Here is a 25,892-nt window from a genome sequence, read left to right as displayed (position 1 = left end):
AAGTTCCCGCAGTTCTCAGGCCCCATCAACTCAGTTAATCCCATTCCATCACACGGATGATGCCATGAACGGAACTTGAGGCAGGGAAGAGGGGCTGGAGTTAGGGGTTTGGACCACACAGATGGTGCTGATGAGCACCTAGGAGGTCAGTGGCATTCCTAACAGTTGTTTCTTTCATCTCTAAAGCACCCACCAAAGCATCGCCCCTGTTGCCCTGAGGTGTCATGAGGCACAAATGAGGAGAGAACAGGAGAACTGGAGAAGCCACAATAAGGCTTCAGTCCTAAATCAGAGTTTATGACCAGGTCCATCCCCTACTGTTTCTCTTTCTTTCTCCAACTGTAGGTCTTAGCCTTGCAGGACTGTTACCACAGCTCCTCAGAGAGCCACAGAAGGGAGGTGAGGCTCAAATATAATCCAAGGAGAACTGCTGGGAGCTGCATAGAGCAAAAGGTCAGCTAAAACCCTGCACGGATTCTCAGGTGCCATATTTGAAGTTCAGGAGTTTCTAAGAGCAAAGGGTGACTGACTTCTTCCCTGTCCTTATTTCCATCAACAAGGAAAACATAGTTGCAATCACTGGAAAAGGTACTAGACTAGGAGCTAGGGGAGCAAAGTCCAGGCCAGACTACATCTCTTACCTGCTGTGTGGCTGTGAGTGAGTCACTAAACTTCTCTGTTCTCAACCTTAAAGCAGAGTGTTGAATGGGACAGTCTTTTTTTTTTTTTTTTTTAAATTGTGGTATAATGTATGTAATAAAGAAAACTGAGCACCAAAGAATTGATGCTTTTGAATTGTGGTGTTGCAGAAGACTGTTGAGAGTCCCTTGGACAGCAAGTGGATCCAACCAGTCCATCCTGGAGGAAATCAGTCCTGAATATTCACTGGAAGGACTGATGCTGAAGCTGAAACTCCAATACTTTGGCCACCTGATGCGAAGAACTGACTCACTGGAAAAAACCCTGATGCTGGGAAAGATTGAAGGCAGGAGGAGAAGGGGATGACAGAGGATGAGATGGTTGTATAGCATCACTGACTCAAAGGATATGAGTTTGAGTAAACTCCGGGAGTTAGTGATGGACAGGGAGGCCTGGTGTGCTGCAGTCCATGGGGTTGCAAAGAGCCGGACACGACTGAGTGACTGAACTGAACTGACTGAATATATGTAAGATACAGTTTACTATTTTAACCATTTTAAGTTTACAGTTCAGTAGCATTAAGTATTGATATATGCACACAGTTGTGTATCCATCTGGACAAGACAGTCTTAAAGTCTCTGCCAGTTTTAACATTCTGGGCTTCTGTGTAGTACATTGCAACACATCTTCTTTATCTGCTCGCCCATATTCTATTTATAATCTGTAGTGTATGTGCCCTTCTCTTCCCCCTTTAGTCGATATGTAAAAATAGGAAGGGTCTGGGTGTGTTGATCTGGAATTGAGTAGATTAAAAGCAAATCTCTTCTTCCTTTTGCTTCTTCTAATCTAAGGTGGCAGGTGGCGCTGACTCACACCAGCCTCACTAGATGGTTGGAGACTGGAGGTGAGCTGGTAAAACCCATGGGGCGGAGAGGATGGGGCACAAACCACAGGCCCAGGTAGGTTCTCACCACAGGTTCCCCTGCCCCATCCTTACCAGCAGCTGCTCCTGCCCAGCTTCGGGATCCACCAGGCTCTCCACCTCCAAGTTCACAGCCTGGGCAGCAGAGTAGCCGTGAGGATAATCATCCCAGTGGAAATAATAATAATAAGCCCTCTCATCTGTATGACAAGGGGTGATGGTCCAGTGGAATGAGACTCAGAATCAGATTTGGGTTTGGAGCTGGGTTTCTCTGCCAAAACCCTCCAATGCCATCTCAGCTCATTCAAGTGGGTGACCATCTTCGCCAAGCCTTCAGCCGAGCAGCCCCTCTCCCTTCCAGCCCCTGCACCGGTCTTCACATATACCGACCAACCACAGTCCTTCCCAGGGCCTCTGCACACGTCCTCCACCTCTAGCCCCCTGCCCAGAATGGTCTTCTTTTGCAAAACTCAGTTTTTGCAGGTCTTTGCTCAAATGTACTTTATGTGCTCAAAGAGACCTTGCCTGACCCTCCTGTTCCAAAGGAGCACCCCCACACCACAATGCCACATCCCCTTCTTTACCGCCTGGAACTGTAGGTATTTACACGTCTACAGTTTTGCACTCTATGTGTTATGATACCAGTGGTCATTTCAGGGTCATCACCTCATCTCCCACCTCCAGGGGCCCTTGGGCAGGTGGCTGAGGTCACTCTGAGTATAAAAAAACACCACCTGTGTTTCCTGAGGTACCTTCAGCCCCTAGACTGGTACCCGGCACCCAACAGACACTCAGTCCCTCAATTCAAGAATGAAAGGGACCACCAAGCTGTAGACCCCAGGAGTATCTGTGTGCTACCTTTAAAGGAACAATGGCCCCTGCTCTGGGTAAAGAAGGAAAACTTTCCTAGGAGTAAGTGGAGGAAAAATGAAGACTATATGGAGGGCCAGCTTTATAAATTATTGGTACAATATCTTAGGTGCCTTTCGAGTAAGGCTGGGAAGGAGCTGCGGCTTCTTTCCGAAGACAGACCTAACTACCTCAAGCAGTTCATGCTAAGCCAACCCTAAAGCCCTTTTTCATTCTCATTCCTTCCCGGGTCACAACCCTAGATTCTGGCTTTCTCCTTCACCCCGTCATCCCCACACTCCCTCCCACGGGCAGCAGTGACCCCACTTCCATCATCATCCCTCTTCTAGAACCTTCCTCCACATCACAGACAAGATCCATGCCTAAGGTCTCCATCTTGTCCATTAACCCCTTTCCCGGAGTTCATGTCTCTCCTCCCCCAACTCAAGAAGAGGGCTTGGAAGCCATGCAAACACCTCATGAATTTGAGTGCTATTAATGCATAAATAAAAAGGCACCATTTCCGCTGCCCCTAAGCTGATCCATGGGCCACTTCATGCCCCTGCCTTCAGAGGCCGAGCATCCGGCGGGACGGTCTGGAGCTGTGGTCACATCGGGTTCAGTGTGGCCTGTAGTGATGCAGCCACGAGGAAGCCAGGCCAGTTCAGGGTCTTAAAGCCAGAGACCTGGGTTCGAATTCTGGCTTAGGCAAAAATACTAAGTACCGAATACCAAACACTGTCTATGCATTGCAGCGTGAGTGGGTATCTACATATATTTTCTCTTCAAAATGTATAAAGTCAATTTCCAAGGCAAGAATTATTCTTCCTTTGCGTGAACACTGAACCTAATGCTCAGAGAGGGTAGGTCAGCTCCTCTGGCGGGAAGGCTAGCTAAAGGCCAAGTGCTTGCCTCTCTCTGGGCTGGGAGCTCAGGTCAGCCGCCATCACCTGAGCACCTGGCGGAGAAAACCAAGCCAGGTTGGCTGGGTCAGTGAGGGGCCCTCAACGTGGGCAGCACGCATGTGCCCCAGGGTCAGGCAGCCGGCTTCTTCTGCGAAGCGCAAGCGTGCAGGAATCCCCCAGGGGTAGGAAGAAGCCTAGGAAAGGATGGGGAGGAAATGGAGCAGTCCAGGCATTCTTCTGACCTTGCCTGCCTCTGGGAACATCCTGAACTTGTTTACATCACTCCCAGGCAAGGGTCAGGCAAGAAGTCTGGATTATATCTGTAAACAAGGACCTTCCGGGGTGCCCCCAGGTCGCGGGCCCGAGCTGGGCTAGAATTCCAACTCTGGCCCCCACCTACGCACAACACAACTATAGGGCTCTTCGGAAGGTCTCTGGGGCTCGGCTTCCCCCACCCTGGGCATGGGGGGGGGGCTCACCCTCTCCTCTCAGGAGTGTTGCGCGCAGGCCTGGCAGAATGTCAGCACCTGTCAAAGTGGGAGGAAGTGAATGAAAATAGTCATTCAGCTTCTGAGGTCCCTTGATCAATCTGGGCTTTAGGAATTTCCAGGCAGAGAAATCGATTTTCATAAAACTCAACAGGAACATTGGTGGCAGTCTGGGTTATTCAAATGAAACTACGGCACTGGAGATACAGACAATTCACATCCATAGCCTCAGTTTTTGTGAAGACTGTAAATGAAACAATGCAAGTACAGTTATCTATCAAAGAGCCTAGCACAGTAAATCTCCAAAAAAATGGTGGAAACTCTAACTGACCTTCTTATAAGCCCTCCCTCGCCCCAGTCAGCCCCAAAGCCTAGAGGGAAGATAGATGCATAAGCCACAGGCAGAATGAAATGGACGGGAATTCTGTGTCCCATTCCTTCCTGGGCCCTTTGCACTTTTTTTTCCCCCTTGCCTAGAATGTTCTTCCCACAAATATGTGCCCAGCTCACTCCTGCTCACATTATTCAGTACAAAGGTGATCGGGATGGGCTTCGTGGAGGTGGTTAAGACTAGAGACAGCATGCGGAGAATACAGATTGCTGAAAGCAACAAGGGAGAGTGGTAGAGATCTGTGTGACCAAAGAGGTGCAAATGAGAGTGGTTATCTCCTGCAGCTTCTTGGAGGAAGCAGCCCTGAGTCACGGGCCCCAGGGAGGGTTGATCTGGCCAACAAGCTGCCATCTCTGTGTGCATTCAGCAACCTGTCCCTGGCGTAGGCGGGAAAAGCCTGCTTTGCTTGAAACCTCTGAATGAAGAAGGCTTACCGGGGGGCAGCCTATGTTGGAGGAGCAGGCCCAGACCAGCGCCAGGGCTCCAGTCCTCAGATGCTGAGCCAGGTGAAGAAGCCAGAACCAGCAGGGTGCACGAGGTTCCACGCTCCACCCCCACGGAGCAGCCGCACCAGCCTTGAAAGCTCTGACCCAATGTCCTACCCACACTCCCTGAAGGCTTGAGTGGCTCTCTCTGGGTCACTAAATCGACCTCAGCTTCAGCTTCTCTTCTATAAAATGAGAACCAGTCGTGTGTGTATGTGTGTGTGTGTGTGTGCGCTCAGTCATGTCTCACTCTCTTGTGACCCCATGGACTGCAACCTGCCAGGCTCCTCCGTCCATGGGAGTGGGTTGCCACTTCCTCCTCCAGGGGATCTTCCCAGCCCAGGGATCAAACCTGTGCCTATGTTCACTGAAGTGGCAGGTGGGCTCCTTACCACTGTGCCACCTGAGAAGCCCGAGAACCAATCGTACATGGCCTGCACAGGGCTCTTCCGGCTTCAAATTTCCTGATTTTATATCTTTCCTTTAACTCTTAAACTATAGGGACTGCAACCCTTCTTATCTAACATCCTGACACTAATATAATATTTATATACTAGTAAACAATAGCAGCCACAAATTAAACAGCTACAAAACACTGGGATTATTTTCTGTCTACATGTCTATTTTTCATAACAAAACTGAAAGGCAAATATTATGATATGTGCCAACTTCCTAAAGATTAAGGAAACCGAGGCACAGAGAATGAAATGTTTTAGGTCACATATGGAGTAACTGAAACAACTGAGGTCTGATCCACGTCATGAGGATTCTAATGCCAGTGCCCCTCCAAAAGACACCCTGGTGCCAACATCACAGATTTATTCAGTGTAAAGAAGGTTAAGCATAGAAGAATTGATGCTTTCCAACTGTGGCATTGGAGAAGACTCTTGAGAGTCCCTTGGACAGCAAGGAGATCCAACCAGTCAATCCTAAAGGAAATCAGTCCTGAATATTCACTGGAAGGACTGATGCTGAAGCTGAAGCTCCAATACTTTGGCCACCTGATGGGAAGAGCTGACTCACTGGAAAAGACCCTGATGCTGGGAAAGATTGAGGGCAGGAGGAGAAGGGGACAACACAGGACGAGATGGTTGGATGGCATCACCAACTCGATGGACATGAGTTTGAACAAGCTCCAGAAGATGGTAAAGGACAGGGAAACGGCATGCTGCAGTCCATGAGGTCACAAAGTGTCAGACTGAACAACAAAAGACCCTGGGTTTATGGAGACAGATATGGCCCCAGGTTTATTTAGCGCTGGATCACGTACAAAACCATTACAATACACAATCTAAGTGCTATAGCTCATGAAGTGGATGGTGGTGGTGGGACCTGCCCATTTACTGGATGAAAAGCTGAGGTACAGAAAGCAGAAGTGACTTGTCCAAGACCACCTGGCTAGTGAGTGGCTGAGATGGGATTTAAACCCAGGTTTTCAACCTCCATGTTCGGTGCTTCATCCAAAATATGAAAAAAAGGCGTATACAAGCCAATCAGGCTTTGCTTTTAAACCCTGAACCCCACCCTGGGCTCCCAACAGGAAGAGATCAGGACAGGGTGGGCCAGGGTGGGGTCAGGCTGGGAGTTCAGCCAGACCAAGTGGGCTTGGCCTGGACGGGAAGTCTGGGGGCCTGAGGTCAGTGGAATCCAGAAGTCACCAAAGGCCATTCTGTGGGGTGGGTTCAAATAGGAGCAAGATCAAGGGCGAAAGGTTAGCTGCAGCCAGGTCTGACCTTGCTCTGGCCGCTACTGCAAAGCTACCCTTGGCTGCCAGTCCAGGTGTCAGGCCAGGGTCCCAGCTGGAATTACTGCTGGGAGGCCGGAGGAAGGCCCCACCCACCCACCCACCCCAGCAGCATGGGCTGCATTGTGCTAGCCTGGCAGGCACCACGGGGACTCCACAGGCCACTAAACTGCCCAATAAATCATCACTGCTCAGAGCCTCTGCTTCCTGTGTGTATGGATCTTTCCAGCAGTCACCTCTGAGCACTACTGATGCCCCAGGTCCCGCTGACTCAGGGAAGAGACACAGCACTTTAGGTCGAGCTGCTCACAAATTAGCCAGAGAACAGCAGGCAAACAGTAAGGGAGCCACTCAGGGTGGGGTAAGAGAAGCTGAAGGGGAAAGGGACCCAGGGGAGGTCTGGTAAGTTCCAGAAGGCAGTATATCCTCCAATTGCCTTACAACACCATCCCACACTCTGCACTGGTTATACAGAGAAATGTGCAGTTGGAAAGATAAAGCCACCTGCTGAGAAACAGCACAGTTGGGAGGAGGAACCCAAGCAGACTCTAGCAGGCAGGTGTTTCCACGGCACCGGCTGCCCAGCCAGGATGCAAAAGCCCTTGAAACCTACATGCAGGTGCACGTCCGTGCCCGACTCATCAGGGCCACGGCGGGAACAGGGAAGCCATTCCACCTCCAAAACCTTCCCACAATCCCACCCCCGCCCTGCAGGAGGACCCCGCACCCAGGCAGCCTGCCTGCCATTGCCATAAGAACAGCCAGGAACTCCAAAGGAGGTGGTGCAGCTGGGACTCCTCGTCAAAACTCCATCCACCTCTCAGTGCTCTGCTCCAAGACCTGGATCTCCGAGGTTCCCTCGACCCCAAGTCAATCGACTGAGTCTCTCAGGAAAGCTTCCCAGGCAGTCATCTCACTCCATGCTGGACTACACTGCCCGTTTGCTCACCCAGCCCAGATCCTTCCAGGGAGAGCTAGGCACCCCTAGGTGCTGCTCCTGCCTTTTTTGCCCAGGATGATTCAGGGCCCAGAACATTCCTCTCCATGCCTCATTGGTGGGGCGGGGGCAAGGCTCAGGCCAGTCCCTCCAACCCCTCCACCCCCACCCCCAGAAGCGCCGTGAACCTGGCCCAGCTGGTTCACACACTGGGCCACCTGGGTGGGGGGTTTCACTTGGCAGAGCCCTGGACTGCGGTTTCCCCACGTGGTCTAGGCAGAGACTGAACAAACTCGGAGAGTCGGAAATCTGAGTTCTGCTCTTGGTTGTATCACTAACACATTATAGAACTTTGGGGAAGGGCCTTCCCTTCCTGATTTCTTTATCTGTAAAGGTAAGAGGGCTGGATTTAAATCCCTTCTTAGCCCTCCCTCTCAATCCCATGGCCTGGGTCGTGATTCAGCTTCAGCATCCTAAAGTCCATATCTGTCCCCAGTCTGCCCTTCACATGCACATCCAGAATCACCGCCTGACCTGTCCCTGCCCTGTCTAGAGAAAACCATAAATGGCTCCTGCTGAGTTTCAGATCAACTTCAAGGTCTCAGACTGTCTGTGTGTGCTCAGTCACATCTGACGCTTTGCAACTCCATGCACTGGAGCCCACCAGGCTCCTCTGTCCATGGAATTCTCCAGCAGGAATACTAGAGCGGGTTGCCATTTCCTTCTCCAGGGGATCTTCCCGACCCAGCGATCAAACTAGTCTCCCGCACCGGCAGGCAGATTCTCTATGACTGTGCCACCTGGAAAGCCCTTTAGGTCCCAGACATGAGGCCAAGGCCCTAGACTTCTCTTCACCTTCATTTCCGGCCCCACCTCACAATACCCTCATTGAGCAGTCCCTCCTTACCCCCTGCTGGCACTTTCCGGACCCTTGCCCTTCCCTCCTGCATCTCTGTGAGGAGCCCAGCTCCTCCCTGATGCAGTCCTTCTCTATAGCCCACTCCATTGTTGGAACATCCTCTTCCTGCTCCCAGATAGCTCTCTAATGCACACCCTTCCTCTCAGATGTGGTGTTAAAAATAACCACTGCACTGTGTCTTCCATTAGGTGAGGACTCTCTGCTATTGAGTCTTGCATCCCCAATACCGAGCACTGCAAGTAGTGCCATGACAGGCGCTTAATAAATGTTTGCAAGAGAGTGTGATCCCCATGTGTCCAATGCCCTCAGCTCCAACATGTTGTCTAGCACTCAGGGCATCTAGGCATGACTCTGCTTAACGACTGCAATGTCTAGAATCCAGAGAAATTTCAGAGAGACTGGATTCGTCCATGGTTTAGAGAAATTCCCACGAGCACTGGCTAAGGGATGTTTGAAATGTGTTTCCATCCACTGTCTTCTACCATCAGTATATTTAGGGGGGTTTTCTTATAATATTTATGACTCCAGGATATATGGGGCTAGTCATATCCCCACTGAGTCAACTGTCACGCATTCACTAAGTATGTATAATGCTAAGTCCTGGGCTAGGTATGAAGGACAAAAAGATAAATGGACCCCAGCTTAGAGTTCTGCAGAGGAACCTAAACCCACTCTATAAAGTGGAAGAGCAGGATATACAAGGACTGCCTGTGAGGTTTGCTTAACTGGTGTCTACTTCTGCCAAGACAGCTCCAAGAAAACCGAGGACTGAGGTTCACTTAGACTCCAGTCAGCCAAGTCCTTGTGGGTTCACTTGTTGCCTAATTGCATAAGAAAATTCCTTCTATGGGTCCAGCACAAGGGTAGCACTTTACTTGGCATCTAGTTTCTGTAGCTGACGTGGCATTTGAGAGCTTAAGCTTGGGAGCCAGGTCTCCTGGATACCACCCTCAAATTTGCACTGATTGGCTGTACAGCCCCAGGCTGAAATTTCCTCATCTGTATAATGGTGATAAACATAGCAGGACCTCAAATCAAATAGCTTGATTTAAATCAAATAACTTAGTTTAAATACAGTAATTCTACCCCTCTAGGTCATCAGAGGACTAGAATGGGCTTCCTGTGATATACAGCAGCTTCCTGCTAGTTATCGATTTTACAAGGATAATGTATATATGTCAATGTTACTCTCTCAATTTGTTCTACCCTCTCCTTCCCCCCAGAGGGAGGGAGGCTTTGCAGGGAGGGGGTATATATATATATAAAATTATGACTCATTTGAGGTGATATATGGCAGACACCACCATGGCTTTGTAAAGCAGTTATCTTCCAATAAAAAAATTAAATAAATAAATAATTATAGTAATTAATTTGGATAAAATTCGTTCATTTCAGTGTTTTGGTTAGAACAGGGCCTGGTACATGGTGGATCCTAGATATTATTTCACTAAAATGTAAGTCCCGTGAGAGCAAGGCTTCTGTTTCATTGAATATTTCAGTATCCCCAGCACCTAGACTAGTGCCAGGGACACATAATACTTTGTACTCCATAAACATATGTTGAACAAATAAACAAATCTCCAGGTTGTTGGAATCTGAAGCTCCAAGCTATAGAGGATTATGGGGAGCAGTAATGACAGGTATCCTAAGTCTCTGAAGTATATCTGTGCTGGATACTCTAAGTTCATTATCCCCAATCCATGTCAGAGAAGGTAGGCCAAGGGCAAAAGGCCAAATGGAGGAATCAAAAAATCTCACCACTGTGCTCTCTGCTCCACTTGCCTGTGGTCCCCAGTCTATCTCGTCAGCTAATTTATTAAGCCCCAATAGTAAATACCCCAGCCAGAAACCCTGCTGAAGAATACCTACTATTTAGTCTATCTCTAAGCACAGTACCTTAAGGAAGCCCTCCCCTCTAATCGTGACCTGAGCCCTTCATAAATAAAAAGACACCCACCACAGACATAAATAATGGTGTCTAAAGTAAATGTCACTTTTGCATAAATCATTAAATCAAAATGGGAATGATGGGTTTATCTGTTACTTGACGTGGACCTTTGAAAACAGTTCTCTTTAAAAGGTGTCTACGATGATGAAAGAAGAAGTGTTAGCCGCTAAGTTGTGTCCGATTCTTTGTGACCATGGACTGTAGCCACGGTCCAGTCCATGGTAGCTCGCCAGGCTCCTCCATCCAGGGGATTCTCGAGGCAAGAATACTGGAGTGGGTAGCCATTCTCTTCTGCAGGGGATCTTCTCGACCCAAGGATGGAACCCAGGTCTCCCACAATGCAGGCATATTCTTTACCGTCTGAGCTACCAGGGAAGCCCATCTACAATGATACAACATTATAATTCAACTGTACTTCAGTAAAAAATAAAGCTTTAAAAAAGGTGTCTACAAGGGAGATTCATAAGTCTCAGTCTTTCTGGGCTCCCATCTGGGCAATGCCTGAGATGATCATTAAGTAAATACATTCCCTGCCTCTCACTCTGACGTGAGAATCCAATCTGAGCTGCTCCTGGTCCATAAAAGGAATTCTCATTCACTCAGTGCCCACCAGACTCCAGGAACAGTGCACAAGAGACAGCCTCCGACCTCAGTGAGCTCCCAGGCCAGGAGGAGATGAGGGCCGTCTGGAGATGCTCACAGATAATAAGAGGAGAGCAGGAAACATGCTGTAACAGATCCAAGTGTGAGCACTCCTAACACGTCCTGAGAAGAGTGGAGGGGGAGGCGCTTTCCCAAAGGATGGACAGTGCCTGATTACATTCAAGAGGTCAACATGAACAAGAGAATTCCAGGAGCTCTGTCATCTTCAAAGCAGAAAGGCAATTTTCCTAAAATTCAACAAACCTACAACTCAATGGATGCATGGGAATGCAAGCTCAGTCGTGTTCGACTCTTTTGCAACCCCATGGACTATATCCCCCCAGGCTCCTCTGTCCCTGAGATTCTCCAGGCAAGAATACTGGAGTGGGTTGCCATTTCCTCCTCCAGGGGATCTTCCCAACTCAGGGATCAAACCTGAGTCTCCTGCATTGCATGTGGATTCTTTACCACATGAGTCGTCAGGGAAGCCCACAACTTAATATACACGGCTATTCTTAATGAAAACAACCAGAGTCTGGTCTCCAGGACTCCAATGTCTCGCCCTCCATACTTTATTAGATAAGGGAGCATCTCTGGAGGCAAGAAAAACCTTAAAGATCTAGAGGGAGAACTAATACACATATTAACACCCGCCTGGGGAAGGGAGCATCGACCTCGTCTGGTATGGCAGGGAAGAGGCCGGCCCCCTGCAGGGAGGTGCAAGTCCCCCTGTGTCCCTGAAGAGGGCTTTTGTTCCAGGGAAACACTGCCCCCCACCCCTGCTGGGTTCTTACACAGGGTCCCAGTTCCCCTCCGGCAGAAGCAGGCACTGATCAGCTTCCACAAAGCAGAGGAAATGAGACCTGTGACGTCAAGAGATAAAGATCTTCGAACCAAAGAAGAAACATGTTCAGAAACCGTCTTCTCCTTCACATGGGGGTATTTCTGGGCAAAGAAATGTCAACACTGAATTGTGGTTGGGGGCAGGGAGCTGGGCTTGGGGAGGGAGGGAGGCAAGGAGCCCTGTCCCAAGGGACAGGCGAGGTTCAACTGGCAAACGGGGACTGCTGTAGGCACCATGCTCCCCCACCTCCCTACGTGCTTCAGGGGTCCCCCCTGCAGCCGCAGCTCACAGCAGCTTAAAGTGCTCTTCAAATTCTAGGTCAGCAGGCTGGCCCGCTGTCACCCAGAGGCTCAGACATCAAGTCCAGGAGAGATTAAGAGCAGCCGATGACTGACTGTGTGCTAAGCAACAGGTTCACTTTCGTTAATTCATTTAATTTCGTGAGCAAAGTCTTCCCATTATGATGAGCCAATGAGGCAGAAGAGGTTAGGTAACTTGTCAAGGTTAAGCTGATGAAGAAGTGCAAGAGAAACAGACTGGAATCCAGAGACGGGTGGACTCCCGGGGAGCAACCAGCCTTGTCCCTTGGAGGCTGGGATTGAAATCCGGGGCCTCAAGGAGCAGACCTGACCAGGAGACCCCTTTAATCCCAGAGCAGGGCGAGAGGGGCTGGAGAACACGGGTGCAGCCTCTGGGGGTTCAGGCACTGCCCTTTCTCAGATTAGAGGCCTCAATCCTACTCAGATTTTACTACATCATATTTACTACATTTGACTACACACGGACCATCTTAGATTTTACTACAGGAACTGGGGATGCAAAGGGTGTGTCCAGGGCGAGTTCAGTTAGGGTAGGGCTTTAACTTCCTCAACACACAAACAGTGTGGCTGAGGCTCAGCCCTAAAGAAACATCTCGGCCCAGAGGAGAGGCAGCAACACAGGGGTGGGAGCACGGTGGCCGGTCCAGGCCTGGAGGGGTGGAATCCGCCCTTCTCTCCCACCCTGCCAGTGCTCTTGTCCACCTTCCCTTTCCTACTGCTTATGAACCGCCTAGCCCTTCTGAGCAGCAGGTTCCACACCACGTGTACTTGACCTGTCAGTCGCCCTCCTAATACACATCCAGTGATTATAATTAAACAAAGAAGAGGGGAGGATGTGGCTTAAATCTAACCTTTCCATCCCAAGGGCTCAACCTACAAGGACATGGTTGTTACATTCTCCATCCTCTGGGAACTGCTCTCCCATAAAGTCAGTGAAAGTCGCTCAGTCATGTCCACCTCTTTGAGACCCCATGGACTATACAGTCCATGGAATTCTCCAGGCCAGAATACTGGGGTGGATAGCCATTCCTTTCTCTGGGGGATCTTCCCAACCCAGGGGATCGAACTTCGAACCCAGGTCTCCTGCATTGCAGGCAGATTCTTTACCAGCTGAACAACCAAGGAAACCCAAGAACACGGGAGTGGGTAGCCTATCCCTTCTCTATCAGATCTTCCCAAGCCAGGAATCGAACTGGGGTCTCCTGCATTGCAGGCAGATTCTTTACCAACTGAGCTACCAGGGAAGCTCTCCCATAAGGGTATCACTTTATCAATGACTCTGAGTAGTTGGTGTGCTCAATCAACTCTGACTGTTTGTGACCCCATGGATTGTAGCCCTCCAGGCTCCTCTGCCCATGGAATCTTCCAGGCAAGAATACTGGAGCAGGCTGCCATTTCCTTCTCCAGGGGATCTTCCCAACCCAGGGATTGAACCCATATCTCTTATATCTCCTGCATGGGTAGGCAGGTTCTTTGCCACTAGCGCCACCTGGGAAGCCCCATGGATGACTCTAGGAACAGTTACTGACTGTGAGAGCCTGCCCTGCCTGTGAGTCACAGGATCATCTAACTCTCATAACCACCCTCTAGGGATGCAACTATTATTTCTGCTTTGAGGAAAGTGCAGCACAGAAGTATGAAATGACTTAATCAGGTAGTTAACAAGTGGTAGAGCCAGAATTTGAATCTAGTTCAAATAAACAGAATAAATAGGACTTCCCTGGTGGTACAGTGTATAAAAATCTGCCTACCAATGCAGAGGACATGGGTTTGATCCCTGGTCTGGGAATATTCCACATGCCGAGGAGCAACCAAACTCAGCACCACAACTACCAAACCTGTGTGCTGCAATTACTGTAGCTGTGAGCCTATAGGCCATGCTCTGCAACAAGAGAAGCCACTGCAATGAGAAGTCCGTGCATTCCAAAAACAAACAAACAAAAGAGCAGCCCAGCAGCAACAAAGACCCAGCACAGCAAATAAAGTAAATAAAGTAACAGTAAACAAATAAAACAGGAGCAGAAGAATCTGAGGTGCTGCAGATTCAACACAGAGGCAGAAGGCATCCTAGCATTAAGTCTTCATAGAATATCGGGTGTCATCCATGTATAATGTGTGCAAAGCCACTTGTAGGAAGCTGGACTTATGGGTGATGACAGTTCTATTAAGCATGTTTCCATGGATGGCCACAGGCTTGAGAGTTACAGATGGTCTAGAATGGAAAACCTGTGCATAAGAAGTCAACCCAGAGTCAGGTCTCTCTCTGAACCACCTGTTGTTCAGTCGCTAAGTCATGTTTGACTCTTTGCGACCCCATGGACTGCAGCACATGGCTTCCCTGTCCTTCACTATCTCCCAGAGTTTGCTCAAACTCGTGTTCATTGAATCAGTGATGCCATTCAACCTCTCATCCTGTCATCCCCTTCTCCTCCTTCCCTCAATCTTTCCCAGCATCAGGGTCTTTTCCAATGAGTTGGCTCTTTGCATCAATTTCACTACGTAATGCTTTCCCCTTTGATCACTTTCAAGATCATCAAAGAACAAGAAGCACATCCTTGAGAGACAGAGAGAGAGAGACTGATATAGATGAGTGCAAAAGAGATGTCTGGTGGCTTGAAGGTTAATAAAGCAGTGCTTCCTAAGGTCTCTTCTATGCAACCCCCACCCTGGGCATCACAGAACCAATGCCTTAATAATCAGAAAACAGACCCAGATTCCACTGTTTTAACTTTTCAAAAGCCTTTCAAGTCCAACTCGCTGTTTCTCATACTTCCACGTTGTCATGAGAGGAGGAAGTTTTCGTCCTAGTGAAATACCTATTGATTAGGTCCTATTGATTGGGACCAAAAGTGAAGGCTGCAAGCAGCAAGGCCCGGAAGAGATCCCAGAGCCCCTGGCTTCTGTCCCTCTCGGAAATACAGGAGTGGTCACCATACAGCCACTGTGCAGGCCAACGAAGAGACTCTGCCATGAAACTCAGTGGCCCCTGGGAACTAGAATATCCTGAGTGACAAAACCAGCCAAAATGGTCCAAAATGGAGAGGCTAAAGCCCAAACAAGATGAAAGAAGGCTGCTAAGCGTTATTCATCTTTTACCAAAAGTTGATGGTTGGGTGATAATGAGAAAGGTCCTATCGGCTACTGATGAAAACGTATAGGATGTCCTTAAAAAGGAAAGCAACCTTCTCAAAGCAAATCCACTGGGGCCTCCCTGGGGTTCAGGGCAGAGAAAGAGCTCCGGAAGGAAAATGATAGGATTTCGAGGCTGCCTCCATCATCAGACTGACTGTGTGACCTTGAGCAAGGTCACCTATTGCTGTGTGGCCATTGCCTCGTCTATGGCCTGGGGCAAGGGGTTCCCCTTCCCCTATGGCTCCTTGGCGGGCAGGGCTGCTCTGACCCAGGTTCTCAGATATGGTGGCAACAGACGATGGCCAGCTTCCTACCTGCCACTTACAGTGTCTTTTTCAGAAGGAAAGTGCTCTTCAAAGTTAAAAAGAATTGAGCTTTTTTGAAAATTAATTTTTGTTGGAGTAGATTTGCTTTACAATGTTGTGTTAGTTTCTGCTGTACAGCAAAGTGAATCAGCTATACATATACACATATCCCCTCTTTGGATTTCCTTTCCATTCAGAGTTCCATGTGCTATACTGTGGTTCACATCAGTTATCTACTTTATACATGGTATCAATAGTGTATATACATGTCAATCCCAATGGCTCAACTCATCCCCCCGCCCCCACGTCAGGACTGAACGTTGACACCACCTTTGAGTGTGACACCACCTGCTTCTGTGGTGTCTTAGCTTCACATTCACACCAGATACTTCTTTCTAGTTCTTTCTAGAAAGGGTCTTGCTCTTCTGCATAAGCCAAACGTTAACTCCAGACCCAGCATCAGAGCCCCACAGGGCTCACATTAGAAGTTTCTCATGTGTGACCATTTCTTCCTCCGCCCCTGTGACATCAAGGACTCTGGCTTCGCCGTCACACACGAATTAGTTTGCACATCTCCCCGTAAAGGACAAGCAGTCCTGGGGGAGAAGTTCGCACCATCAAATGTGAGGTAGGTCAGTGAAAGTGAAAGTCGCTCAGTCGTGTCTGACTCAGCAACCCCATGGACTATACACAGTCCATGGAATTCTCCAGGCCAGAATACTGGAGGAGGTAGCCCTTCCCTTCTCCAGGGGATCTTCCCAACAGACTCAGCCCATATTTGCTTCCAGAACAGCTGTGGGCTCTTGGACAAGCACCCTCACCTCTGGGGCTCTGCTCCCTGACAGCAAAACGAACAGGCTGAAGCACAGAATCTCTAACGCCGACTTCTGCTCCCGTATCCTGTGACCCAGTCTACTCGGACTCACCTGACGCATCTGTATGTGCCACGGCTGTGCAAGGACTTGATGGGCTACCACCCCACATCCTTGCCAGTGTGCCTACAATTCCTCTCTAAAGAGACACAATCAAAAATGATGCTTAAAAATGCAGATCCCCATGAGAGAGGGCACTGACTGTCCTGACTCCCTGTGGTGGGCAAATGAATTTCTTGAGAGTTGACTTAAGAGAGAGTGGGTCTTCTGCCCTTTTGTGTCTGTAACTTTGAGACTTCTCCAGCTACACTTCGGAGTCCTCATCTACCCAATGACAAGCTAATACTCACCTCTCCACCTTGCAGAGGGAATTAAGTGTTGAAAGATAACCTTATAGTAGGCTTGTCCGTGTGTATGTGTTCAGTAGCTCAGTGGTGTCCAACTCTTTGCAACTCCATGGACTGTAGCCCGCCAGGTTCCTTTGTCCATGGGATTTCCCAGGCAAGAATACTGGAGTGGGATGCCATTTCCTCCTCCAGGGGATCTTCTTGACCCAGGGATCAAACCTGTGTCTCCTGTGTCTCCTGCATTGCAGGTGGATTCTTTACCACTGAGCCACCACGGAAGCCCAGAGGGTTCTTAAATAGGTCACCAAATAATACCTCTTATTTTTTTTTAGTTAGTTATTAGATCTTCAAGGAAGATAGAACACTGAAGGGCAAAAAGGATATCTCTGTTAGTATCGTGCTGGAGTCAGGTGTATATTTTTCAGTCAGGTGTATAAGAAAATATTCAAAGTGGCACATATTTGAGTGTTTGAAGTCAGGAAGACCTTAGAGCCAGTGCAACAGAGTCAGGACAATGGAAGGAGGAGGAACTTGAGGCCAAGGGGAAGGGACCAATCTAAGGTCACAGAGAGGAATAAGGGCAAAAATAGTATAAGGATCTGGGTCTCCAGGATCCAAGGGCAGATGGAGGTGAGCAGAAAGAGAAAGATAACCATCACCTCCACACTCTAGATCTTCAAACAGTGCCCCCACCTTCTTTAGCTTGTTAATGAAGGTAAAAGCCATCCACTGTCAGGATATTAATGTTAGGATATTAATCACCACGGAGGCCCCCGGTACTCCTTTATGGGTAAAAATATGGAACAATAACCAACTTGCGTGGGTCTGGGAAATCCAGTGGCCCTCTGCACTTCGTCTACTCTGCTGGATTATAAATGCTCATTAAATTATTCCATTTGGACTAAGTAACCACAGGCCCTTTGACCTGTGCTAATCCCCAAATGCGTCTCAGACATTTACTGCCAGATTAGCTCAGACCACAAAGATAGAAAAACCAAAGCACACATCACTAGATCTCTCGCATTTGGATGCCATCAGGCTTCCATAAGCAATCACCTAAAAACATCACAGGCCACTGGGATAAATGGGCTAACTAACTGGAAGATGGAAAGGTTTGACAGCAAATCTGTACCAGACGCATAAAAGGTACTCGCAGAATGTTTGCTGAGCGAGTGAATGAATGATGCACACTAGCCTTGTATTCAGATGATCCTGAATAGGGCTGTGACAATGGAACCTTCACTTCACTAAACACTTTGCTAACAGGAGACAGGAACGCCCAAGCCAGTCATAAGAATTCCAGGACATCACGTATGTAGAAAGCCCCTGCAGTAATTCTTGGAATAGTCAGCAATGAATATATATCAGTTGCTTCCACTCCTCTAAAAAAGCACATTATTAAAAAGGGAAAAAAAAGGAACTTAAAAGAGTTTTTACAATCAAAGTCAGCTGGAGCAGAAAGCAGGGCCCCAGTGGGGATCTGCTAAATATGATGTAATGAGTTAATGGAAGGACCATGAATGAAGCCCAGATGCCCAGCCTCCTGTCCAGCTGTCTCTTAAAACAATCAAGACTTTCACATAGCCAGGCACGTGTCCAGGCAAGCTCCTCACCTGAAACGCCGGTCCTTCCCACATTGCCTACAACACATTCACCTTGGCTCCAAATTCACCTCTCCTATAAAAACTTTCCTGATGCTTCAAGTCCTCGTTAGAACTGTCACCCCAGCCCTCAGTTCCCATCTGACCCAGCACATACCTGTATGTGGGCCAGTAACACTTCCTTTATTAGGTCATTGACTAGCTAATGCATCTTGGTATTCACTGTCCTGAGACTTGTGATTCACGCTTAGGAACAGAGTTAGGGAGTATCTCTTGAATGAATGAATGATAAACGACTGATGCCAGGCATGGAGACTACCGAAGGCAGAATTTTCAAAAGTTTGCCTTATTCACGCTGAAAGTGCCACAGAGGCTGGCAGCCACCTTCAGAGTTCATGACACCAAAACAAAATTAATTACGGGATCACAGAATATCCTGGCACTTGTGAGCCTCTGATAACTATCTCTTAGAAGAGCAGCAAACCGCTTCTCAGGGGCACTTAAAACATTGCAATATTTCTCTCTTTGTCCTTCCACAGTCCCTCCTCCTCACCTGGATAACAGGCAGCCCAAGAATGTCCATTCCAACCTCTCCGGCAAGCTGCTGTGAGCAGCCTGGCATAGCACAGGGGCCTGGACAGGAAGGAGACTCACCTTTCTTCGTCCTTAAAGATGAACTTCCGCAGCTTGAGGTCCCGGAGCACCAGCCCCCCGTCGTGGCAGTGGGCCACGGCCGAGGCAATCTGGTAGAAGAGCCTAGCCGCCTCCTCCTCCCTCAGCTTCTTGCAGGTGCGGACGAAGGAATGCATGTCCCCATAGCTCCGCTCAAAGAACACATAGGCTTTGGTCTCCCCCAGGATAATTTCGGTGATTTGGTTGATGTTGCTGTGGGCAGACAGGCAAAAGCAGGGGGCCAGGGACTCCTGGTAGCAGCTGATATCAAACACCTAGGGCAGGATGAAGAAGACCAAGAGTGAGAGGTGCCTTCTCTACAAGCAGATCACAGAACGCAGACGCCTCCTGTAGACACAGGTTGAGCCTGGACTCCTGATCACACTGGCCCTGCCTCCCCAGCTGGGCAGCACTGAATAAGTCGCTTGACCTCTCTGAGCCTCCAAATCCTCATGTGCAAAAGGGCAAGTGATTGACTCACAGTGTTGGGAGGATTATATGAGAAAATGAAGGTCAGAATGCTTAGCAAGATGTAACACAATACACAAATGGCATGTTTTATTATGTTTTTCTCTCTATCCTAATCGCCTCTGTTTAGAGAAAAATTAAGGCAAAATTTGAGACATTCCAAGCTGCACAGACAACACCTCCTTTATCTTCAAAGAAAAAAAAAAGCATCAATACACCAACACTACACAGCTCTAACAACTGTATACAACATATTTTTTGCTACTTAATTGGACTGTATAGCAGTATACAACATAATAGCAATTAATAGATTAAACATGTAGACTGAAGGTTACATAATTCAGTACCTTCATCTCACAGATGTGGAAATCGAGGCTCGGATAACAAGTCAAATCAAGCCCCCAGCGGCAGAGCTAAGAAAGGACACAGTCCTTCTGATTAAGAAAGCAGCCACGCTCCTTTCTCTCTTCCCTCCACACATACCTAGCTCAATGAATCAGTTATGCAATGATTTTCTATGAATCAAAATGAGCCTGTGAAATGCCACCTCATTGTGGGGTTATTTCAAAAGCAAATCCACCCTCAATACCTTTTGGGAACAGATCTAATAGGAATTAACACTACAGAGATTTATTCAGGTTAAAAAAAAAAAAGTTTTCATTCATTTTAAGACCTCCACTAAATCAGGGATACAAATCTCTGGGTTTGGAATGTGGCTTTCCTATCTGCCCGGGGAATGTGGCTATGATGAGTCTATTCCATGTCTGCAAGAGTGAGGGGCCGGCGTGGGTGTTCCTTGTTGGGAAGCATGGAGAGCCAACATTGCTCTAACAACAATACGCTGAATGTTAACAGTTCACCATCATTTAGCTTCTTCGGTCTCTTTTTCATTAGTTAGAACACACTCTCCTTGACCATCATTTTGCGGTGTGGGGGGGGGGATGAAAAATGCTGGCCTAGAAACCAACTAATTTGAGAATCTAATCCTGGCTTGGCCACCGATAATCTGGAGGAGGTGGATAAAGCCTTCAGGATCACTCGGCCACCCTCCTTTTCATAAACTGAAGACGCTGATTGGAAACACTGTTGACCTTTATGAGTCCGGACCCTACCTGAGAATCTGATGAAAGCTCTGGCCCCTCTTAGCTGACGATGCCCATTCTCAAAAGCACGTACAATAATAATAGATTTGTCTTAAGGGGACTTACAGGCTTTCCATAACCCAGCTAGGGACATAGGCTGCTACTTAAGAATCCCTGAGTGAAGCCTCTCTTCGTTTCAAAAAACAAAACCCTCAAATCTGTGAGTCAAACGGCCCCGTAAGAACCTCGGGAGGGCTGGTGCGAACGCGGGCGAGGAGGCAAAGTAAGGTTGTGAATGAACCATAAAGAGGCATCTCAGGGAAGCGGCGCAGCAGCTGCCACTATAACCTAGAATTTAAGAATGAATACTTCCGTGTCTCCAGAGACCACAAATCACACCCTGATACTGTCAAATGATGACCTGCCAGCAGTGACCTCAGAGGTCCGTTCAATTAGGCATCCGAAATGCTTGAGTCAACTTTAACACCCAGACTGCAGGCTGCAGAAACCCAGGAAAGCCTCAGAAATTTCCCAGAGTAATAAAGGCTTTGCAGTGACTAATGTAAACACTGCGTTATATAAGGAGGACGCTGGGATCTGAAGTACCAGACTGCAGGCTCTGTAGCCAGTGCTCATGGGGTAATGATTATTTATAACATATTTCCAGTTTTGAGTTGCATTTTAAAAAAATAAAAGGTGATTTTTTTTTTTGCTCAGTACCCTTAGTCTATTATTCTGTCCTGCTGAAAAACCGAATGAACATTAAAAGTCAAACATATTCATGACACCCTCAAAATGTAGCCATACCCTTTGTAGGAGAGACCAAGTTCCAAGATGGTGGACACTGTATGCAAAATAGAGCAAGTACTTATGTTTTCCCAAATGGGTAGGAACCAAACTTTTATTACTAGCTGTAACAGGCATTTATGAGCTTGGATTGGTATTTAAACCATCACCTTCAAGTGCAAAATCAAGCCATAAGCCTCAGTACCAGCCTCTTTTAAGTGTTTAATTTAGATCCTTAGTTATATAATGTGACAGATCAGATAAGGCAGTGAGATTAGGCCATCATTCATAGTATTCACAAAAAAAAAAAGTGCCCATTTTGCCAAGATAGTAATTATGTCAATCTGCACAGTGACTACAAGCATTTCCATGAAAACGATAAGCTAAGGACACCCTAAAGTCCCCTTCCTTCATCTGCCTAGCTTAACACAGACACAGGAAGACAATAAACAGGCATGATTATTTTGGTTAAATGACGCTCCAGTCTCAATCTCTCCCAAAATAATGTCCTATAGAATTCTATAGAGTTCCTGTGAGTGGCATCTTTGCACTGGATCTATTGTTACAAAGACTTTTTTCTTGGGTCAACACAGAGCTAGGAGACAGGAACTCTACATTCTAAGACGTCAAAACGAACTGGATTCAATGTGTAGATTTCACTGAGCCTGCAGTAAGCCAAGAGTCCACAGTGTATCTATGAGGGTAGTTCATATAAGCAGCCTTATAAAAACCACTTGGAGCTTCCTAGGATATATACAACTATACAACTATGCTTGCGTAAGAAGTCACCCACATCACCTCTGGTGAAAAGGCAGGCAAACAGAGCTGCTGTGTCTTAAAGGGATGACCTCTGTCAAGCAGAACAATGATACTGCACTTAAATCCACTTGCAGCGGCACAGTAATTGGTGAGGGGCTGATTCAATCTTTGCAATAACTAAACCAGCAGATTAAGTACAGTTTCAGGCCAGAGAGCAAGTCTACGAATGACACTGTAAGGTCAGTCTAAAGTGAAATATGTCTTGAAAAAATCTGAAGGGAGAAAGAAACAGCAGGGGCTGGAGTCACCTCTGCCTTTAAACAAAGAAATAACAGGGCAAGATGTTCCTGCAGAATTTGGCGGCAGACTCCTTTGACTTAAAAGCATCTCCAGCCTTTGAAAAATATTAAAATGCTCTACTGAAGTTGAGCAAAAGGAGTGAAAACACACTGCTGGGTGATTGTGCATATTTCATATGAGAGTGGCAGCTCTGTGGAATTCATTCATTTCAGAGGATGACTACCCTATTGTACAATGTTGTAGGTCTTCTGAAAATTCAACCCAGCTCTGAATAGCCTACTGAATTTTGGTTAACTGGGAATAGCTGCTCTGAGTCTCAATAACTTGGAGAAGGTGCAAAATACCAAATGCTCATTCTAAGCAGAGAGCAGTATTTAAAGAGTCTCTGATTTCCCCCTGAGGTCTCAACTGAACAACTGCACAAGAGACTGGAGACCCTCCACAAAACCCATTTTTCACAATGAAATACTCCAGCCCCCTGTGAAAGAAAGCAAGTTCACAAAGCAGCCTATGGTTGATGGTAAAAGTGTGATGCATTATTTGTAGCACAGTTATGCAGAGTGCCCATTTCAAAGGAGGGGGTATCCCCACTCCTAACTACCTCCTTAAACCCTCCCCAAAAAAGCCAACACTGAGCTAAGCTAAAATTAAGTGACAATGAATTCTTCATCTGTGTCCCATTCCTGGGTAGCCTGCTCTACCTCTTCATTTTTTTTTTTTTTGCAACTATTCCCCTGCTCATCCCCTTGTCTTGGAGCCCTGTGAACGCACACAAAGACAGAGACACTGACCAGTTCAGGGTCAAAGACGAAAAGGAAACTGGAGTACCCATCTCTGTATTAGCACTGTGAATCCCCGAGCCTCCAAATGCTGGCCTCTAAACCCTACAGGCAAAGATGTGGGTTGGGGGGATTGGGGGGTGGGTAGTGGGGGCAAATGCGGAGGGAGGGGGTTCAGGCATGGAAAGCTGGAGATGAGAAGAAACGGAGACCAGAGAAAAAGACCCAAAGGATTCACAATTTCCAACACCCAGAGGTGCGCTGGTGGCTTTGATTTCCGCCCCCAACCTTCCTTTCAAGGCTCCAGGCAGAAGGTGGCTTTTGTAAACTCCTTCTCGGCGCTGGGCCCCTGGGCTCTGCCAGAGGGGACACCTTTGTGCGTATCTTTTAAAGGGCACCTACGGAACAAAGGTTCCACACCTGCACGCTGCCGAGAACAATGGCTGCGAAAGGAACCGAGGCATCAGCGCCTAGAAATTAGCGGGGGGATTCCCTCCTCGGTGTTGGAAGGGGAGGGGGCTGAACCCAGGGAGAAATCCCCGGGCCGCGGGACCCGACGTAACGCAGAGAGGCTCCACGAGTCTAAGGGACCACGCGTGGCCGTGGCCCCCGCTCAGTTCCGCCGCCTTCTCCGCGGCGGGCTCTCCCCAGAACGCCCCCGCCGCAGCCCGCCCCATTGTCTGCAACGCTCTAAAAACTTCGCGACTAGTCGAACGCGAACAAATAAATTCAGAACCCCATTTAACTAGCCCACGGATAATTAATCCGGCGAATCGCCCTCCCCCGGACCGCAGGGCTCGGCAACCTCCCGCCCCCTCCCAAAGGCCGGGGCATCTTTTCAAAAGACAAAACAGCCAAAAGCAAACCCCGGGCTCTTTACCTTGCACACCAGCTCCTCTCCACTGTGCAGATGCACGGCCCGAAAAACGTGGTCTCCCTCCAGGGGTTCCAACAATAAGTATTTCCCAATGCAAGAAACGCAATGCGACAAGTTCGGAGTCTCAGGCGGGCTCGGGGAGCCGAGGTTCGGGCTGAAACTCTGGCTGGGTTCGGCGGACCTTATAGACGACAACTCCTCGAAATCCTGGGTTTTGTTCCGCGATCTCCCATATCTTGCTATTGTGATGGGGGTAGACCTGTGTATGTTCATGAGTGTGGGGATCGCACTCGACAAACAAAAAAAAACCGCTGGAGAGATGAGTCGCGGGCGAGTGCGGCTGCAGGCGCCTCCGTGCCACGGATGTTAAAAGGGATCGAGAGGGGAGGGACGGGAAGGGGGCTACGTGGAGAAAGAGTTAGAAGCTCCCCCAAAAGGGCGCCGCCGGGCACCTTGTCTGCTCCGATCCCGACTCCCGGGGGGTCCTCGGTCGGCGGCAACTCGGGTCCTTTTGTTACCCCCAAAGCCGCCAGCGATTTGCAGAATCTTCGCACTTTTAGTTTCTCTCTCTCTCTCGCTCGCTCCTTTTCCAACGTGGATCTGGACTTGTAACCGGATTGCTAAGGTGGAGAGCTGCAGCCCTGGGGCTCCCGAACCAGTCCCCACGCAGGCTCCCGAAGCAGACGGGGCGGAGGAGCCTCGCTGTAGTTTGTGCAGTCTTCGGGGAGCGCACACGGCCGCCGCTTGGTCTCGGCGCGTTAGAAACCAAACAAAAAGAAAAAGGAAACAAGCCCAGGTACCGGCTCGCGCCGCACCGCAGACTGAATCCGCGCTGCACCCCCTTTTTTGGTGGAAAGGGTGGGGGGCGTGGAAGGCGGGGGGTGGGGGGGTGGTTGCCGGAGAGGGTCCGGAGAGGGTAATTACCTACGTTTTAACTGTAGATGGCGTCTGAGGCTTTTCCAAGATCGCTAGAGCTCTCCAAAATTTAAACAAACAGACAAAAAGAAAAAAAAAAAAATAGCAAGGGAGCATTTAACTTAGAGCGGTCAGCGCTGCCAACAAAAGATTGCAAAAGCCGGGCACGGAGTTGCCGGCCGGGCGCAGGTACCGCGACAAAGCCCAGGGCTTGGCCCGCTGAGCGGAGGTCAGCACCAGCTCATGCCGTCGCCGCTCCCTCGCGCTCTGGATCGGCCTCCGGAGAAAGCGAGAAGTGCGCGCAGGGAGGACGAGGGTAGATCAATGGTCTCCGGTGTCCCCGGCACGAGCTTCCGGGGGTCCTCCCGGCGCAGGAAAGGGATGCACCCCCAGCACAGTCAACCCGCGCCGTCTCCTCTCTCGCTCTTTTCACTGGATCTCGCCTTGGAATAATTTGCCACCGCTCCGTCACCCCCAACCCTCAACCCAAACTGCCTGGCGGGGTTGTTTTGGAGAAAATTGACGGCTTCTCTTCTTCTTTGATTTTTGTTCTTTCCCCCCACCCGGAGGTAAGAGAAATGTGTATTGGAAATGGAAGGGGACGGCCGACGGTGCCCGAGGCCAATCCCCGAGCTCAGCACGCCCGCATCTCTCGGCGAGGCGGTATTAATAGTTACTTACGTGGCCGGGGATCTCTGCGCGAGCGGGGCTATGTGTGTGCGCGCGCGCGCCTCGCTCGCGCTCGGTCTCCCCATTCAATGTCACCGACACATTTCCACGGAGCCTCCGCCCCCCCCACCCCCCACCATCCGGCGGCACCGGCGACTGGCTGAGCTCAGCGTCGGCCCCGCCCCTCTCCCGCCCGGGCCCTCCCCCCATTGAGCCGGAGGCCCATCAATCAGCCTCGCCGCTGCCAGTCCTCGGGCGGCTCCCCGCGCCCGTAGGCAGCTGCCACTGCCCTTGC

General features: G+C 49.0%; 1 protein-coding gene across 4 annotated transcripts in view; it reads right to left on the bottom strand.

The window, feature by feature from the left end:
- Positions 1 to 25,672, bottom strand: part of TRIB2 (tribbles pseudokinase 2) — a 28,203-nt gene extending 2,531 nt beyond the window's left edge. The window contains exons 1-4 of one of the 4 annotated variants that reach the window (XM_081595907.1): positions 25,610 to 25,672; positions 24,466 to 24,989; positions 24,017 to 24,272; positions 18,945 to 19,237 (exon numbers count right to left, since the gene is read on the bottom strand). In XM_081595907.1, coding sequence (XP_081452033.1) covers positions 18,945 to 19,099 — 155 coding nt within the window. In that variant the 5' untranslated portion in view covers positions 19,100 to 19,237; positions 24,017 to 24,272; positions 24,466 to 24,989; positions 25,610 to 25,672. Of the gene's footprint in view, positions 1 to 18,944; positions 19,238 to 24,016; positions 24,392 to 24,465; positions 24,990 to 25,609 lie in introns of those variants that run through there. The other 3 variants (XM_081595908.1, XM_081595906.1, XM_081595905.1) reach the window with 3 other exon arrangements.
- Between the last annotated feature and the right edge of the window lie 220 nt (positions 25,673 to 25,892).

This window comes from Giraffa tippelskirchi, chromosome 4, assembly GCF_054371585.1.
Source record: "Giraffa tippelskirchi isolate mGirTip1 chromosome 4, T2T-mGirTip1v1.2.pri, whole genome shotgun sequence".
In the NCBI taxonomy this organism is placed as follows: domain Eukaryota; kingdom Metazoa; phylum Chordata; class Mammalia; order Artiodactyla; family Giraffidae; genus Giraffa; species Giraffa tippelskirchi.
This window is presented reverse-complemented; position numbering and strand designations above follow the sequence as displayed.